The sequence below is a fragment of the Oratosquilla oratoria genome, chromosome 19, assembly GCF_046742065.1.
Source record: "Oratosquilla oratoria isolate Oo_2021 chromosome 19, ASM4674206v1, whole genome shotgun sequence".
Lineage (NCBI taxonomy): Eukaryota > Metazoa > Arthropoda > Malacostraca > Stomatopoda > Squillidae > Oratosquilla > Oratosquilla oratoria.
The window spans coordinates 64,275,737-64,295,797 of NC_134795.1; the positions used below are offsets into that span (position 1 = coordinate 64,275,737).

At 37.8% G+C, this 20,061-nt stretch overlaps 1 protein-coding gene across 4 annotated transcripts in view; it reads right to left on the bottom strand.

Moving 5' to 3' along the window:
• Nucleotides 1–2,144: 2,144 nt before the first annotated feature.
• Nucleotides 2,145–20,061, bottom strand: part of PICK1 (protein interacting with PRKCA 1) — a 39,104-nt gene continuing 21,187 nt past the window's right edge. For all 4 annotated transcript variants that reach the window (XM_076203208.1, XM_076203211.1, XM_076203209.1 and 1 more), the window contains 8 exons: nucleotides 10,462–10,573; nucleotides 9,731–9,859; nucleotides 8,682–8,955; nucleotides 8,360–8,493; nucleotides 7,603–7,710; nucleotides 3,521–3,606; nucleotides 2,673–2,922; nucleotides 2,145–2,328 (listed from right to left, as the gene is read on the bottom strand). In XM_076203208.1, the coding sequence (XP_076059323.1) occupies nucleotides 2,161–2,328; nucleotides 2,673–2,922; nucleotides 3,521–3,606; nucleotides 7,603–7,710; nucleotides 8,360–8,493; nucleotides 8,682–8,955; nucleotides 9,731–9,859; nucleotides 10,462–10,573 (1,261 nt within the window). In that variant the 3' untranslated portion in view covers nucleotides 2,145–2,160. The remainder of the gene's footprint in view (nucleotides 2,329–2,672; nucleotides 2,923–3,520; nucleotides 3,607–7,602; nucleotides 7,711–8,359; nucleotides 8,494–8,681; nucleotides 8,956–9,730; nucleotides 9,860–10,461; nucleotides 10,574–20,061) is intronic.

The window sequence follows — 20,061 nt, forward strand, 5'->3', positions numbered from 1 at the left end:
GTACTTTACACCTTAACAATTCCTGCCTTAAATGCTGACTCAAATAGAGCTAGTTCATACCAAGTGAAGATGCAGAACACTGCATAAATTCTATCTTTTTTTATGTTTTGTTTTTTTTGTTTTTTTGCATGTTCTGTCATTTCTCAACAGAAATCAATCAAACTGTTACCCCAGGTCTCTCTTGCAGGAGACCCAGTGTTACCAAACCCAACAGAAATCAGTCCCACTCCTGTCATTTTGAACAGGATATGCTTGAAAAATAACAGTCAGCCACACTTAACAAAAACACACACACACACACATATACAAATGTATATATATATATATATATATATATATATCTACTGAACTTACCATGGGGCTTTTCCCCCTTATAAGGGTGGTAGCCAGTCAAAACATGCATCCACTCCAATTCACCACCCAATGTTTCCCTCTCATCTTAGCTCCTCTTGGATGAAGGGTCATCCCTGTCTCCTTCCCACTGCCTTGGGTCAGGAGCAATGCAGTGAGACACAGCACCTTTACAGCAGTGCCACTTCATTTACATGGCAACCCTCCCTCTTTATTCCCTCACGAGGAAAGCAGAGAAGGTGGGGAGAAATCTCACGCTCTCACTCACACTCTCTCTCTCACTCACACTCACACACACACACACACACACACATGCATACATGTATATGCACTGTGTAGGTTTCCCTCAGCTTCATAAAACTGCCTGGAAGCAGAGAGAAGATACATTTCAGTTTTCATCATCACTAAACGAGTTAAGGAACCAACAATGGGTACACATTTGGCAATAGTTATTTTTATTATGCACTGCATTCATCGGAATCCACATTTCAATTCCATCTTCATACATACTATATAACAATGAATGGTGAAAAATATATGGTACACATGAATTCAAGTTTGGTTAACCTTTTATTCGGCGATGTTTCAATATATTTTTCTGGCTAGGCCAGATCCGTGCACAGTTCTCCTAAGATTGAAGACTAATCTCCAATCAAAGAAGAATGCCAATCACTAATAATTTTTACTATTCTTCCTTTCTGCTACCTTTCTTAAATCTTCCTTTACCTCCTCTATGATGCCACCTCTTCAGAATGAATTTCTCCTTAATGCCATGTCCACACAGTCGAGTTGTACCCAGTGAAGGTGTCCACATGGATGACTATGGTGGTTGGTTTGTTGGCCATAAGCAGGGATTGTGAGGAAATAATCTAGTGCAGTACAATCACCATGGTGTCACGCCTTACATTCCATAAACATTTGTGTGCTCTATACAGGTCAATCAACGTTACTGTGTCTTGTTGAGACCAGTATGTACTTGGTGCAGACATCATGTCCTACTAACATGGTACTGAGTGGATCTTTCTGCACCTTACCTTGTGCATTAGGCAGTGACGTCAAACTTCCGCATATTGCTCTCTAACAGTGTCAGTAATGGGCAGTTTGATGGTTTGCGTGCTAAAGGTGACCATAAACGGACAAACCCCTCATGCCTGATGGTCAGTGCTTGACTGTGTGGACGTAACTTAAGAACAGAGGTGTTGGTCATCAATAACAAAATACCATCTGGTTGTCATCAGGTGACATCATCTAGCTCCAGGATTACCAATTACTTGGCAAAGGAATTTACATCAAATCAACTTATCAGGCAAAACAAGTTCACTTCTTTTTCTAGTCAGACTTTTTCAGCTGTGAGTGGTGTTCCTTTCTGGTAATGTGTTAAATGTCTCACATGAGAAATCTCTCTCATCATTCACATAGGTCATAATAATAACAATTCCTACTTCAAGTTTCACAAAGTGGAAAACCTGCAGCCCCCACAGTGGCTGACAACAGTCTTTGGGCCCTCCTAAAGATCCTTCTGGGAAAAAACTTTGGACTGATGTCTGTTTTATATTGGTGTGGGATCATTTCAGTATCACCTAGTGATGGAGTTTAAGGTGTTCGCAGGTTCTGAAAACCTGCAGCTATGCTGCCCATCTTGCAAGATTACCACAAGTAAGTACCTGTCACTGGTCCCACTTGGGCCAATCATTACTTACATATGTACATATACAAATATATATGAATAATAGGCTAATATTATACTCTTCCAATTTAATACCTTTCTCAATGATATGAATGAAATTACCCAACATTATACAAATTTTATTACAAGTCACCAAGTAAGTTAACCTCTTCAAATGATGAACCAGTTGTGGCTAATTCTTCAGGTTTCTCTGTTTCTGTCTGTTCAACATTGAGATTTTCTAAAGGTCCAACTAAATCTACAGCATCTTCACCATCCAGGAGTTCTTCATCATCATCCAATGACCCAGTCTGAAAAGTTTAACAAAATGAATTAAACTTTAAACACTGATGTGTACAGATGCTTTAGCAACGTGCATTTATAAGAATTAGTGCACACTACCCAATGCACTTGGGATAAAGAGCAGGGTGGTGGTTTAGTTATGTCTGATAATGTCTTGCTGTGTATCCCATTTCAAAATCTTGGCCTCTAACCATAGTTTGATTCTCAGAGGCGTTTTGTAAACTTGTCATTGTTTGATCACACAAACGTTTCTTTTTTCTAAATAGTATGGGTGGTCCTGACAATCACTACGACAGTCTCTCTATAAAATCAAGAAAGGGAAATATTGCAGGGAGACAAGTATAAGAATTACCTGCAGAATATTTTCACCCGTTGTATTCAGTGCTGTCCCCACCAGGTCCAGCTCAATAGGGAACCAATGTTTGTTGTGCATAAGCTCCTGACACTGGCTGTGGTATTTAGACAGTCCCTCAAGGAGCCTTGTTAACTGTTCAGTAATATGCTGCACGTGCTTAGAATCTAATAGCTCCAGTTTCACGAGAACATCAGACCTCAATTTTGCAAAGGTAGCTCTTGCTTCTTGACGGCAGCGGAGGATCAATCTGTTTAGGTGAATATTGTAAACCATTAGCAAGAACATAAATTTTAGAAAAAATCTACAGGAACTAGAGCTCAAGCTGGACTCAACCTAAACTATCACTTACTAATCACTTATCTCTAAAATTTTAAAAAACCATGTATGCACTTTAACTGCAAGTTTCAATCCATATTTTGTTGTTAATAATTCAACAGTACTCCTATCCCTGAGGACAATACACAAGAATTTAAGAATGAAGGAGACTGCAAGAAACCATAAGGCCTACACTAGATTATAATGGGGTTATATAAGAACATAGGAATGAAGGAGACTGCAAGAGACCATAAGGCCTACACTAGATTATAATGGGGTTACATAAGAACATAAGAATGAAGGAGGCTGCAAGAGATCATAAGGCCTACACTAGATTATAATGGGGTTACATAAGGTAAGGATTCAATGAAAGTTCCAAAATAACACATGCACTTACAAACTGATACAGAGTGCTAAAACTATACGACTTTACGAACAAACTGGATGCGGAAAGATACAATCGCGGGTCACTACGAGCATAGCTCTCTTCCCGCAATATACAACTAGGTAAATACGAGACACAAACATACCTGTATTCATAGTTCCCGGTCTCCACACGATACAAGGGTTCCTGCAGCTGTACAAATTGAGTTTCTTCATCATCCATTTCCTTCACCTGAATAAGAATTTATCAAGTAACTGGTAAAAAAGCATGTTATCCTTACACAGCATTAGATTTTTTTAAACCAATTAGTGGAACCTAGTGGTAGTCATAAAATAAAAATCTACAAATATACTAGCCACCATCCATATTTTTAAATACTTTATTCTAAATAGGAATTTCTTCAAGGTTAACATGATGACAAAAACTTCTCAACCAAATGGAATCTTATACAAAAAACTACATCAATATCTTAATGCAATAAACATCTTACAATAGAGTCCTACATGCATAATAAAAGTAATGTTAGTATTGGTTACCCTTGGACACCCAAGAAGATTACATTACATCATATCACTGGAAGCATGCTTTAACTACAAGGCTATTCCATACTGTTAGTGGCTCTAACTGTAGTCTGAGGGCACCCTTCCTTGAATCATAGGTATACAGGAATACCTCACTATACAACCGAGTTGCGTTCCCAGCTGACTGGTCGCAATATGAAAATTTGTATATCGAGGTGGGTTTTCCATTTAAATAATAGGGGGGTTGTGTTCATGGACGCTGTCAACCCCCCCACCACCTCCTCAATTTTTGCCTCCTGGGGCTTTCACATACACCCAGCACTTGTTTTACCTACTTTATAGCACTCAGTCGTATAATGAGGTATTCCTGTACAAGTAATGATGAAAGAAGTATGTGTACAATTACAGGAACAAAGGACAGCCTTTACCCAGTTTATATGAATTTTTAATCACTTGGTTATTTCCTGTGGTCTTCAGGAAACTGCCTATAGTCACCAGTTCAGCCTAAAAATCATTCACTGAAAATATTGTGTTGCTGTTTGTTATGAGTGAGCCAAGAGCTATGTAAAATAATCTGATCTGTGTCTTTGTGAGGTGATTGCATCTTGAGCAAATGATGTTTGTTGCCTGGCCAATTCTGTGTTATATTTACCTAGTTGTATTTTGCGGGAAGGGGAGCTATGCTCGTGTTGTCCCGCCATTGTATCTCTCAGTGTCTAGTTTGCTTTTAAACTTGTGAATGGTTTTTGCGCTTACTATTTCATTATCCAGTTTGTTCCAAGTGTCTAAAACTCTATGTGGAAAACTGTTTTTCTTCAGTTCTCTTCTATAGCTATGTTTTCTTAATTTCCTTCCATGTCCTCTTGTGTTTCTCTTGTCCCAGTTTAGTAATTCTTCTCTATCAAGTATCTCTGTGCCTTTCATGATTCTGTAGATGGTCAGTAGGTCTCCTCTCTCTCTTCTTTGCTCCAGTGTCGGTAGCTCCAGTTTAGCCAATCTCTCCTCGTATGATAGGTTTGCAAGTGCAGGTGCCATTTTTGTAGCTGCTCTTTGGATTCTTTCTATTTTCTTTATGTTCTTTTTGGTACTGGGGGACCACAATGTCGCCGCATACGATAATAATAACATGTTTATTTGGCATTGAATCAATATACATGAAGTGCAGATAATGAAAAGAACACATAATTCGAAATAACAATTACAATTGCCAAGGATAACACAAAAAAGCATGTAAGCTTATTTCCATTGTGGTCCTGTGCTGCTGTTTAGTCCTGGGTGGTGACCTGAACACTGATGAATCAGTGTAACTTGTCTATCATGGGAGTGATTTCTTGGTTGGGTTGATTTCTGGGTTGTTTGTGGAGTACAAAATTTGGTAGTTTGTTGAGGACTTCTTGTTCTGTGATTTGTAATTGTTTAATTGCATTTACCTAATGGTAATATATACAATGATTGCTGGCCAAATGTTTTTAGTGTCACTATTTGGGTACAAAATAAGAGCAGAGGCTGTTTGACTGAGAGTTCATAGTAAGGGCATACAACCAGTGGTTCCCAACCAGTGTACCATGGCACCAAAGGGTGCGATGAGATCAACTGAGGGTGCCACCAAAATTCAGGGCAAAAATAATTTTCATATTACCGACTCTCTGTCATCCATTTTTGTTCTTCATTAAAGCAGCATCAGTGTAAAGATAAGTATTTTCATATTATCCAGGGACAAAATTTTGTTACAATGATGTTGAATCAACAAAATACTGACAAACTAGAATTTAGATTTTCTAATAAGGGTGCCTGGGACTTCTGAAAGGCTTGGCAAGGGTGCCTCAATCCAGAAAAGGTTGGAAACCACTGGCATACAACATTAAATTCCCTGCTTCAAAAATTCCTTGTTCTATTTGAGAGGGGGTTTTGAGATGTTAAACCAAATCTGAATATAGAGGAAAGAAGCTGTATGTGCATGACCCTATGTCTTTTTCTCCACTGATGATGATGATGATGATGATGATGGGAAGAAAAAAAAAAAAAAAAAAAAAAAAAAAAATTAGTTGTCCACCCTAATAGACTACTACAACATATTTTCTCTTTTAACTTGGTAAAAGTGTTATTTCTCTATCACTCACTCTCTCACATATACTACAGATTTATATACATATGTTTGCTAATGTAACTGGATCAGGATCTCTCTCGCAGGATAAGAGGTTTATACAGTGGAGATTTCATCTTAATTTCATAATTTTTGCAGTTGATATGGGAGAAGTATGAAATAAGGGCACCATGGTTTTTGTACAGATCTCATACTCAGGCCTTAGGAGATTTCTGAAGAGAATCAGATCAAAGATAGTTTCGTTTCTTCAGAGGACATGCAGTCTAATTAGGGAAAAGTAATCCAAATGCCATCTTGTTAATCAGAGCAAAGTTCAGAGAACCATATACCTTGTTAATAACATATATTATTATTTGTTTCTGGAAAGTGTACAATAGACACAGGCCATAAAATACAATGAGGGAATGGTCAGATAAATCCCTATATCAAACTCACCAAACAAAGAAACCCTCACGTCAGGAAAACCAAGATCGTTTCTTCAATGTCGAAGGTTTTCACAACCACAAAGATGAGAATGATTGGGTAAAAAATTGGGGTAAGAGGGGAAGGGAGGAAGAATATAAAAAAAAACTGGAATGGCTTGAAAACAATGTGTCCACACTGGAAAAAAATACATTATTATAAGACATTAAGAAAAACATAAAAGTTGATGGACAAGAATGAGAACAATATGATTTTGGGGAGTTGGAACAAAGGGTGACGAGATAAGGTACCCTAAAAGGAGTTTTCATGATATGTAACAAATACAATATATGACTTAGGCATTCATAAATCTATTTATTAATTTGTTAACCCCTTTGATATGATGATGCCTATGTAGGCATCACAAGTAGTGAGTGGGTATGTGAGGATACCGATGTTGGCGTCTTGATTATATTTATTTTGTAGTTGTAGCTGACTAGCCCCCATATTCAGTGAACTGGCCTGATCAAACAGACAATACTGTTATGTAAGGAAGGGAGGGGTGGGGGGTAGTGGGTGCTACATGTGAATGATATTTTGACAGCCCCGTCTTCTCTTTTTCTGCGTTAGGGGACGAAGATGGGGGGTTTGCTGATTAAGTGAACCAGCCTTACTGTGGATATACTGTGTCTTGCTACACTGCCTCTGACTCGGCAATGGGCAGGATACAGAGATGACCCGTCATCCATGAGGAGCTAAGATGAAAGGGAGGAAAGGGGAGTGGATGGGAGTGGAATGGGTGGGAGTGGGTACATGCCTTTGATTTGGCAACCTCCCTTATAAGGGGGAAAAAGCACTTGGTATATAGATAGATAGATAGATAGACTACCCCTCTCATCTAAGCACTTTAGGGATGAAGGATCACCCTTTCTCCAGTCACAGTGCATCAAAAACAATGCAGTGGGTATAGTACTTCAACTGCTGGAGTGCCCTGAGTTGGTTTATCTTCATCACTTCATTGTATGAAAAGGGCAATTTTAAACAAAATAGTGAAAGCCTAGCTTAATCTGTCCTGGTTTTACTATTTTAACAAAAATATAGAAATTACTATACAAACAACATAAAATGGTACTGATACTTGATCACATACAAGTGAATTTACAAAAAACATAAATCTTTACAGAGATAATCATGACATACCTTTAGGCAGTAGCTGAGGTATTCAAACTTAGCATCTGCGTAACGTTTGATTGTTAATCTTGTGTCTGGAATGGCTTTATTCAGGTAAGTTCCAAGATCACTGAGAATCTGAAAAATATGAAGATATCCTCATAGAAAAAAAGAAAACACTCACATATTTCAACTAAATCTACACACAAACGTTACAATAACAGTTGTACAATCAATGAAATTATTGGCAACCCCCTTATACATGGGAAAAAGCCTTTTTATTATGTGATGCATGGAAGGGAGTGGGTGGGGGATGGGGGGTTAGGGAGTATGTGTGAATGATATTCTGATGCGGCCCAAAGAAAGAAAGAAAGAAAAAAACAAAAAAAACTTATAAGGGGGAAAAAGCTTTTGGTATATGCATGGATATGTATCATCAATCCACCTCCAGTATAATATATGGGGAAAATCCTGCTACAGATGTTTTCATGTATTTGGTGGGCTAAGTCTGTGTCATAAGAAATTATCACAGTTTTAACACTGCAAATTAACATTGCTTCTGACCCAGGGCAGTGGACAAGATGCAGGGATGACCCGTCATCCAGGAGGTGTCAAGATAAGACGGAGGTAAGAGGGTAGAGGGGAGTAGGGTATGTAGGGGATGGAATGGGTGGGAGTGGTTCCTATGCCTTTTTCTTTTGGCTACCTCCCGTGTAAGGGGAAAAAAGCCTTTGGTATATTTATGTAAATTACCATGACCACTAGTCTGCACAATGAGCCTACTTACTGGCTTCACTTTCTTCAGCATACCAATGCCATACTTCTCCATCTGCCTGTGCGCCACCCCAAACTGTGTGAAGGCCTCATTGGCATTTGGCTGAAGTTCCCGGACACCAATTTCACAAAATATGTCCCCAAAATCTGAAATGTTTAAATCCAGTTTTATAACTTTTTATATTACTACATTAGTGTCCAATCAATATAAAATAACCAACCTCCATGACTTAACTCTTCATTGTAACACTATAACCATGGACATAAGCAATGATTATCCATTATGAAATACATCATGTTGAATCTCCCAATTCAGTCTGAATTCAACTACTTACTTTTATACACAACTGCAAGATCCAAAAATGCTTTCAATAACCTCTTTGTCTGCTCCATGAGGCCCTGGTACATCTCTTCTGTTCGCTGAAGGTCATCCAGTTTCTTCACTAAAGAGTCGTTGCAGAGAATAGCACGGGATAACCCCAAGGCATCGGCAGTGGAAGAAGACATATTCTCCACAAGACGGTGTTTGACCTTCTTGAGGGCAATGTCCAGGCTCTTTCCTTGTTTTGGTTCAGCATGGAGTTTGTTGTACTGTATACTTACTGATCCCTACAAATTAAGACAAAAAGGATTAATCACGCATTCAATTACTGATCCCTACAAATTAAGACAAAGAATTAATCGCACATTCAATTACTGATCCCTACAAATTAAGACAAAAAGGATTAATTGCACATTCAATTACTAATCCCTACAAATTAAGACAAAAAGGATTAATCACACATTCAATTACTGATCCCTACAAATTAAGACAAAAAGGATTAATCACACATTCAATTACTAATTCCTACAAATTAAGACAAAAAGGATTAATCACACATTCAATTCAATGAAGCTGCGTACAAATTATGCAGTGATGATCTGATTATGGAGAAAAACAATGTTGGGTTCAATCCCACATGCAGAACTTCCTGTCCCAGCTGTGGGTAATATCCTCTTCCTCATAGGAGGGAACTAAGTGCCACTGATTTGATTCTAATTATCCCTAACCCAAACCAATTAATCTTAGTTATTTTCTATGATATAAAAAATCTACATATACAATACTTTTTTAGTTACTGTATTACAACTGCATCTCAACAGAAAATGAGCAATATTTCAGAACTACAATAATTCGAGGGCTCAAATTTTGTGATTCAGTGATTTTTTTTTATACAGCTATGGAAAAATATGTTGAAAGACAAGCAAGTTGAAAATATAAAATGGATACAGGTTTCATTAGTAAACCTAATAAATATCATATAAATAAAATGAGTACAAGTTGTCTTAATTACATTACTAGCTCTGGTCCTATCTTAATTACTTTTGCCTTGCCCCACGTTACCTGAGATCGTTGAATAAGCTGTGCAACTTCTTGCTTGGATTTCCCCTTTACATTGACTCCATTGACCCCAGTTATCTCATCACCACTTTGTAATGTGCCCTCCCGTGCAGCAGCAGTATTGTCAAATACCTGGGGGAAAAATAATAATGATGATGATGATGATGTGGTTTAACGTCACAAACTCCCCCCATATCGGAAGGCTAGGATGGTGCCCCTCACAGAGGACTTTGTAAAAATAATAATAATAATAATAATAATAATAATAATAATAATAATAATAATAATTATTATTGTTATTGTTATTAGTTATTATAATATATAAATATATGTTATTGTTCACTTCAAATTACAATTTCTTTTGAACTCTAAATGCAATGGGTGTAGATGACCACTTCTAAAGCTACAAGGTATACCATGTTGATGTCTACATGTCTACCAGAAAACAAGAGTACAGAACACTCGTTTAACAAGTCGTTTTCCTACTGTTCAGAGCATGTGGATATACACATGCCACAAAACACAGAGATAAATGTCTGGAACAAATTGAATGAAAAAACTGTATGTGCAAAACCCATACAAGAATTTAAAAACAAAATAGATGCTGAGAGACAGAAAGATGGGTCACTACAAGGATATCTCCTTTCCCATATAATACAACTAGGTAAATAAATAGAGTCCAATCTTCTCAAAACAGTATGACAATATAAACAACTTGACAAAACTGAACAAACCTGCACAACATAGAGGCAGGGACAGTACTTGGCCCCTCCACCAATGCTGATGCCAATCAAATTACTGTCATCTTTCTCAAGTGTCACACTTCCAGAGGTAATGGTCATTCCCCTGGAAAGAAAGAAATCAAAGGTTCCATGTTTATTCTTGGAATATTTAATGCAATCACCCCGATTCATGAAAACAGATCTGTAATATAACAGCACAGTACTTCTGCAGTCTATTTTTTCTCTGGAGAGAAAATAATAAAATAAATAAATAAATTAACAAAAATTCAAATACTGACAAAGAGAGATGTGCTGACAAACTGAGACATGTACAGAGGACAGCAAAGATAGAGAAAAACCGACAATGATGGAGACTTACAATTTCTGATAATTTTTTCTTCTTCTTTCAAAAATACCCTTCTATATTCATTTTCAATTACTCACAATATTCTACATACAAATCATATATATGTATATCAAATGATTTCAACTGTCATCCCCAGATTCGAACCAGGCACATAAAATCTCACTGCCGTCGCCTTACCGACTGAGCTACTAACCCTATAAAATTCTCCAACCTGAAAGTTAATCTACTTACCAAGGAACTAAGTCAACTGCTAACTGCCGTCCGTACTTATTATTTTATAGAGAACCAGGGCTTCTTAGCTAGTGGTTAGAACAATTCCTTTCCTTGATGCACTTATCATCATTGTCATACCTGAACAGAATCACCAGTGACGGTGATGTTGATCAAATAATTCTGACTGTTATCCCCGGATTTGAACCGGGCATGTGAAATCTCACTGCTGTCACCTTACCGACTGAACTACTGACCCTATTCGGGAATGATAGTCGGAATTATTTGATCGACATCACCGTCACTGGTGATTCTATTCAGGTATGACAACGATGATAAGTCCATCAAGGAAACAAACTGGTCTAACCACTAGCTAAGAAGCTCTGGTTCTCTGTAAAATAATAAGTACGGATGGCAGTTAGCAGTCGACTTAGTTCCTCAGGAAGTAGATTAACTTCCAGGCTGGAGAATTTCATAGGGTCAGTAGCTCAGTTGGTAAGGCAACGGCAGTGAGGTTTCACATGCCCAGTTTGAATCCGGGGATGACAGTCGGAATTATTTGATCAACCTCACCGTCACTGGTGATTCTATTCATATATGTATATATATATATATATATATATATATATATATATATATATATATACATATACATACATATATACATATACATATATATATATATATATACACATATGTATGTACTTGTATATACATGTGTAAATATATATGTACTCTATATATATAAATGTATATATGTGACCAGCACTCCTCTCTTAAACAGAAATTAATCTCTTGCTCTACAAGAATGCTGCATTACTATGGTCTTTGGGGGTTTCAAAGTCTCTTAAGTTCCTTAATACATAAATTCAAATGGAACAATTTGATTTATAAACAATAGCCAAACAAAATTTCAACCTTACTGGATGGTTTTGATACATGAATAAGACCAGTAGAATTGAACTGTATCATAATGCATATGCACGTGAACTCATGCTCTAAAAGTTTTAAATATGTATAGGTGAAATTATTATTATTATTATCATTATTATTACATATATATATATATATTAGTAAAGGGGGGAGCAGGTTCTCAGTAATACAAGTGGAGTTAAAAACAACAGCATTGTTGTAGTTCTTCAGTTTTTTCTTCGTATTCTCGATTTTCCTGATAAGAGATTTTCCATTAACTGGGTGAATTGAAACTAGGTCTCTATATTCTTCCATTTGTTCTTATTTGACATCGACGTTTCGTCTTAAACAAGACATTATCAAGATATAAATTTAAAGGGAAGAGAGAAAGAAGGGAGTGACAAGCCGGGGATGACCGATGTATATATACCTAAGATCAGGTCAGACAAAGGGGGGGGGGGAATAGGGCCAGACAATAAGGATCTCAGAGGTCAAGGGGTAAGGGGGGGTATATACATATATTATGTATTATTTTTTGCTAAAATCCAAAAAACCTCATGCTTTTCTGAGCCACTGTGTATGCCTTTTTTAAAGTCTAATCAATCAATTGTCTCAAGTTTCACTGACTAGAAACCTGCAGCCTCAAGCAGCTGGCAATGGTCCTCAGGCCATACCATCTATGAAGAAACTTGAGATTGATGTATGTGATGTACGGGTGTGGGACTGTGTCAATGTCACTGGCTGACATGAGTGGAAGAAAGGGTGCTGTAACAACTGTCAGGTTCCCTTTTGGTACAGGAAATAATGATGAAGTTGATATAGAGAGGGTCTGAACCCAACCTGCAGACTGAGTGCCAGCCCCTCTGGGTTGCATCTCCAACTGGAAGTGAGAAAGCTGAAGAAGTCTGAATATGTGTGGCATTAGCCAAGTCCAGTTCCTAGCACTAAAACGACTTGTAGCCCTAGTCATGGCCATTACCTTATTACAATATAAAAAAAAAAATAAAAAAAAAAAAAAAAAAAAAAAAATGAAGGACATACTCCTACCTCATATACTAACTGTTGCCTTAAGTTCCACTAGAATTCACCCACAGCCCCATAATGGTTAGCATTAGTCCTAAGGCCCTCCCATAGGTCTATCTAGGATGAAAAAAAAAAAAAAAAAAAATGGAATGTTGTCCATGTTGTATTTGGGTAAGACTCTTTCAGTCACCCACTTATTCAGTGAAAGTCCATTAATCTGGACACAAGTATTAAACAATCCCAATGTTTTGAGCAGTATCTAACAGTAGGATGGAGAAACAGATCATCACTTTGACACACGCCCAGTCTAATCTACCATTTTCCATCTACCTGTGTCCAACATCAAAACTATCATCAATTCAATGTGTGCATTTGCCCTACATCACCATAATAAATCCCATGTTTTCTGTAAGTGTTCAAGGGAGGAAGAAAGAAGAAAGGATGCATGTAATAATATCCATTTGTGGCAAATGAAACATGATAAATGAGAGGCAAATATAAAAAGAAGACTATGTAGGGCTTCAACAACAATCTTAAACATTGTGATGGCTTAGTCCAAGCAACAGAAATCCAAGGCAAACAGAAACTGATGGGAAATGTCAGAAAGGTTATCAAAAAAACCTTAACTTGAATAACTGGATTCAGGACTTTTGGTGGAGATGGGATATACAATATATTCAGGTATGCAGTACTCAGGCAACCTGCTTTACATTTTGTGCCTATTTACTCAAATTGCCTGCCTACAAATGCTGTTCAACATCTCTGCAACCCATAACATTTACCCTGACTTACTAATGTGAATACCTTTCATGCTTTTTGGGGTTCCACCCATGAATCTGAAAATGTGACAAATATTATGACATTCAGTTCACTACCATTCAGATTATTGGACTTTTACTATAATATGAGGATTGTAGTCACTGGCTCAGTTCTCTTACTGTGATAAGATGGAGGAAATATGTTAAGTTGATAAAGATTCTGGGCCTGGTCTGAAAACCAAATCTGTCCCTCAAGGACCTTTGCCTCTTTGCACGAAACTGTCATGGGCCCCTCCCTGCTTCGTACCGGAATGAGAACGAGGTTGGGTGTGTTCCCATAACATTTCAATGTGCTTTTGTGGAGTACTAATGAGAACTGAAACTCTTAATTTCATTGGGAACTCCTAGTACCACAGGGTCTATAAGACAGTGCACTTAACAAATAAATAAATCTGTTTCTCAAAGACAACACAAATTACTTGGGATATATCCCATGACTGTAATACTTTATCAGAACTTTCGGTGAAGAACAGAATCTCGATCTTTCAAAAGATCCACTACCCTATTTTATTTCTATCTTTTATCTATATGAGGTGGAATGGGTGGGGGGATGGGGGGTGAGGTAGTATGTGTGAGCAAAATTTGATGCAGCCCAAAGGGATTTCTCCCTCTCTTCTCTTTTTATGCATGGGGGGACGGAGAGGGGGGTTCGCCAATTTAATGAAGCGGCCTTGCTGTGGATGTGCTGTGTCTTGCGACACTGCTTCTGACCCAGGGCAGTGGACAAGGTGCAGGGATGACCCGTCATCCGGGAGGTGATAAGAGGGGTGTGGAGTGTATTCAGGGATGGAATGGGTGGGAGTGATTTTATGCCTTTTTCTTTTTGGCTACCTCCATTGTAAGGGGGAAAAAGCCTTGGTATATGTATGTATGTATCTATATCTTTGTGAACAAATTAAACAAATGGAAAGTACATTATTTGTATTCGAGGTTTAGCTGTTTGAGATGACAACTGTTTTATGTCCACCCTAAAAACCAGGACATCGGTCCTCTTTACAGAGGTAAAAAATGAAAAATTATGTAAAAAATTTAAAACTTGCTTAAAAATAGTGTCAAGTGTTGGCAACAATGTCCAGAAATTCTAAACTGATATGGTGACTTTTACTATGAATAACTATCATTTCAATATAAATATCACATGCTGGCATCAAAGCACATGACTACCACTTGTTTAACTTTGTCCTTTTAGATAATGTATTTGACAGCAACTCTGTGGTGTATTTACCTAGTTGTATTTTACGGGAAGGGGAGCTATGCTCGTGGGGTCCCGTCTTCATTTCTCATTTTATCTAAACAATTTTTAAATTCATGTATTGTTTTTGCACACACCACTTTCTCATCTAACTTGTTCCAACTGTCTATTACTCTGTGAGGAAAGCTGTTCTTTTTCAGATCTCTTCTATAGCTGTCTTTTTTTATTTTCTTTCCGTGTCCTCTTGTATTTCTGTCATCCCATTTTATCAGATTCTCTCTATCAGTAATTTCTATGCCTTTCATGATTCTGTAAATAGCTATCAAATCTCCTCTCTCTCTTCTTTGCTCTAGTGTCTGTAGTTCAAGTTTTTGTAGTCTCTCTTCATATGATAGTTTTGAGAGTGTTGGTGCCAGTTTTGTAATTGCTCTTTGTATTCTTTCAAGTTTTTTTATACATTTTTTTGTACTTGGTGACCATATTGTTGCTGCATATTCTAATCTTGGTCTTATCAGGGTGATTAGGATTTTCCTCACCATTTCTTCATCCAGGTATGTAAATGCCACTTTGATTGTTCTTATTAAATTATAAGTTTCTCCAAAAATCTTATTTATATGTTTTTCAGGTGACATATTATTCATAACAATGACTCCCAGGTCCTTCTCATTTTCTACTTTTTTAATTCCTTCTTCTCCCAAATTATATGATCCTGTTATTCTGTTTTTGCTTTTTCCAAATTCCATTATACTACACTTTTTTGTATTGAACTCCATCTCCCACTTCCTACTCCATTCCTGTACTTTATTTAGATCTCTCTGTAGTGATTCACAATCTTCTTCAGTTTTCACTCTTTTCAGTAGTTTTGCATCATCTGCAAAGAAGCTCATATAGCTTTCAATTCCTTCATCCATATCATTAATATATATAGCAAACATTATTGGGGCCAGGACTGTTCCCTGCGGGACACCGCTTATTACTTCATTCCATTTTGAGTGCTGGTTTCTTATCACTACTCTCATTTTTCTTTCTTGCAAAAAGTCTTCCATCCAATTTAGTAATTTACCTTGTATTCCTCCTTCAGATTCTAGTTTCTTAAGCAACTTCTTATGTGGTACTTTGTCAAAAGCTTTTTTTAGGTCTAGAAATGCACAATCAGCCCATCCATCTCTTTCTTGTATTATATCTATTAGCCTTGAATAGAAACATATTAAATTGGTGACGCATGATCGTCCTTGTCTGAATCCAAATTGCCTTGGATTTAGTACGTTGTTTTTTTCCAAGTATTTTACCCATCTATTTTTGATAATTCTTTCACAAATTTTTGCTATTGTACTTGTTAGAGAGACTGGTCTATAGTTGGTAGGTTCTTCTTTATTTCCTCCTTTATATATAGGTACTATATTTGCTTTTTTCCAATCTTCTGGAACTTTTCCTTCTTTCAAGGAACTGCTTATTATGCTATGTATTTTGTCTGCCAGTTCATTCCTGCATTCTTTCAGAATCCAGTTTGCTATTTCATCTGGTCCATGTGATTTTCTGACATCAAGATTACTCAATTGTATCAATATTTCATTCTTTGATACTTCTATTTTTTCCATAGGGGGGACTTTCTCTTTCCATTCAATCTCTTCAGGTTGTATGTTCTCCCTTGTAAACACTGATTTAAAATGTTTGTTCATAATTTCCGCCATTTCCATTTCCTCAGTGTATTCAACTCCCCCTTGTCTTAATTTCTCCAAGTCCTGTTTGTTTTTCAGTTTATTGTTTACAAATCTGTAGAATAGTTTTGGTTGATCTTTACATTTTTCTATGACGTCTTTTTCATATTTTCTCTTTTCCTCTCTGCATGTTTGTACATATTCATTTCTATAACTGGTATATATTTTCCATTTTTCAGGTTTTCTGTCTTTTTTCCATCTGGTCCAGGCTTTGTCTCTTTTGTCTTTTAACTCCCTACAACTTTTGTTGTACCAGCATTTTACATATTCTTTTTCTTGTTTTTGTCTTGGGACATACTTTTCCACTCCTTTTTTGTAAATTTTTGTCAAAATATTCCATTTCTTTTCCACTGATGTTTCTTCTTTGTATATTTCTTCCCAGTTTTCTTGTTGAAAGAATTCTCTTATTTTATCAAAGTTTGTTTTTTCATACATCATTCTTCCTTTTCTATATTGTTCATTTCTTTTGATATATTTTTCTTCATTAAGTTCCAGTTCAATCAATATGTGGTCACTTTTACCTATTGGTGTTTTATATTCAATCTTGTCCACTATTCTAGGTTCAGATGTAATTAATAAGTCTAGTCTCGATGGTTCTTCTTCATTTCTATACCTAGTGTTCTCCTGTATCCATTGTGTCATTGTGTGGTCAATAATCATCTCAAGTAGAGCGTTTCCCCATGAGTCATCTCCACCCTTTACTGTCATTTCTTCCCAGCAGATTTCTTTGCAATTAAAGTCGCCCATCATAACTATTCTTCCTCCATCTTCCATTATTTTATTTAATGTTATCTTTGTGTCCTCTAACATACTTTTATGTTCACTCTCCTCCCATGAGGCTGTTTTTGGAGGCACATAATTTATCACAAATTTTCTGCTCTTCTTATCTCTGTCTTCCACTTCTATCATAATCATCTCTACTGTATTCTTTCCATATATGACACCTTTCACGTTTATATCCTTCTTAGTCAGGAACATAACTCCACCCCCTTGCTTTTTCTCTCTGTTTCTAATCCAATAATTGTATGCATCATGTCCTACACTGTTGGGTGGTAGTGGGCCTTTTAATTTTGTTTCTACAATTCCCATTATGTCCGGTTCTTTTTCTTTCAAATAATCATTCAGCTCATTCAATCCTGTTATTAATCCATCTATATTTGTGTAAGACACTCTTAGTTTTCTGCCACTTCCATTGTGTTCTCTGTTTCCCTTATGTTTTTCTTTTGTATGTCGAACTTCCTTAGTTTCATGTTCACTACTCTCCAATAGAATCTCTCTTTCTCTGACTCCGTTCTGTTCTCGTTTTTTGCCTTAGCTTCCAGTCTTTTCTGCTTTTCTTCCTCTCTTTCCTCTTTATTCATTTCTCTTTTTATCCATATCTTTTTGTATTGTTCACTTGTTGCTAGTTTCCCTGTTTTGGATAAGATATTCTCTGCCGTTGTTTGTGACTTGAATTTAATCTTAATTGGTCTGGTCTTGTCTGTGCTATACTTTCCGAGTCTAAATTTCTCTTCGATTTGTTTCATAATTTCTGGTTCATCTTCCTGAACTGATTCTAGTAATTGGCTTACTTTTTCATTTTCCTCTTTGATTCTTGTGGTTCTATCTGTGTTGTGTTTCTCTTCCATTCCTAATATAATTATACATTTCTTCTTGTCTGCTAAATCTCTTACTATATTCTCCTTTTGTCTCATCACTTTAATAACTGAGTCTTCAGTATGTTCTTTCAATTGCTGTTTGACTATGTCAGTGAATGAAACCTTATTTCCTTCTTGGGTTTTCTTCCAATTTTTACTTTCTTTAGCTATTGTTTCTCTGTTTTCTTTACTATTCTTCTTCAATTCCTCATTCTCCACCTTTACTTCTCTTAACTGTCTTTTTAGGTCTTCTATTTCATCAGTTAAGTTTTTATTCGCCTTTTCTAGTTCTTCCAATCTTTCAACCCTTTGTAAAATGGTGTTCATATGACCTAACCTACTCTCCAAGTCCTCGATCACCTTATCAACCTTCTTCTCTAGTCTTGTCAGTCGGGGGGGGTTTGTGTCCCCCCCACTCTCTTTAAATCCCTTGAAAATATTCTCATCACTTTCTACTGTATTGTTCCTATCTATACTTCTAATCTTTACATTCTTATTAGACATTCCGTCGTCCTCCAGCTCGTCTTGTGGTCGTTTGTTTACTTTTCGGCGGTCTGGTTGGTCCAAGTCCTCTACTTCCTCATTACCTTCCATTTTCCCAGCAATCCCTCCCCTTCTCCTCTTTCCTTACTTTCCCACTACCCCACGAGCAATTTCCCCCCACCCTGCAAATACAAAAAGGCACTTCTCTTTGCGTTGGGATCCACAATCTGCACTTTTCTTCAGAACGTTCTTCAAGCCGTCCGTTCGTTGAAAGTGTGTGTGTGTGTGTGTGAGAGAGAGAGAGAGAGAGAGAGAGAGAGAGAGAGAGAGAGAGAGAGAGAGAGAGAGAGAGAGAGAGAGAGAGGGAGAGAAGGGAGGGAGAGGGAGGGAGAGAGAGGGAGAAGGAGGGAGGGAGGGAGGGAGAGAGAGGGAGGGAGGGAGAGAGAGGGAGGGGGAGGGAGGGAGGGGGAGGGAGAGAGAGGGAGAAGGAGGGAGGGAGGGAGGGAGAGAGGGAGGGAGGGAGAGAGAGGGAGGGAAGGAAGGAGGGAGGGAAGGAAGGAGGGAGGGAAGGAAGGAGGGAGAGAGGGAGGGAGAGGGAGGGAGGGAGGGAGAGAGAGGGAGGGAGGGAGAGAGAGGGAGGGAGAAGGAGGGAGGTGGGGAGGGAGAGAGAGAGGGAGAAGGAGGGAGGTGGGGATGGAGGGGGAGAGAGAGGGAGAGGGAGAGGGAGAGAGAGGAAGAGGGAGGGAGAGAGAGGGAGAGAGAGGGAGAGAGAGGGAGAGGGAGGGAGGGAGAGAGAGGGGGAGGGAGGGAGAGAGAGGGAGAGGGAGGGAGAGAGAGGGAGAAAGAGAGAGAGGGAGAAGGAGAGAGAGGGAGGAGAGTTCATCAGCTCCTGCCACAATGTGAGTAGGGACGACGTGTTGTCCATGTGGCTGTGTAGACATTTACTACACATTGCATTTTCTTTGCTTCCTACAGCCTACAAACACTTACAAGGTGTTTCAAATGTGTAGACCATGGAAACAGAAGAGGGCTGTAGCAGAGAAGGGGAGAAAATCAGACATAAGTAAGAGAGGAAGCATTAAGAGGAGAGAGATTAGTAGCCCTTGAGAAACACTCTTAAATGCCTTGATTTACTTGAACAATGAATGATCAAATAATTTATTTGTATATTTCACCAATCACACCCATTACATTGATGTCTGGAGTGTAAAAACCTCAAGGTAAACTTTGAACCCTACTTTCTTGAGTTCCC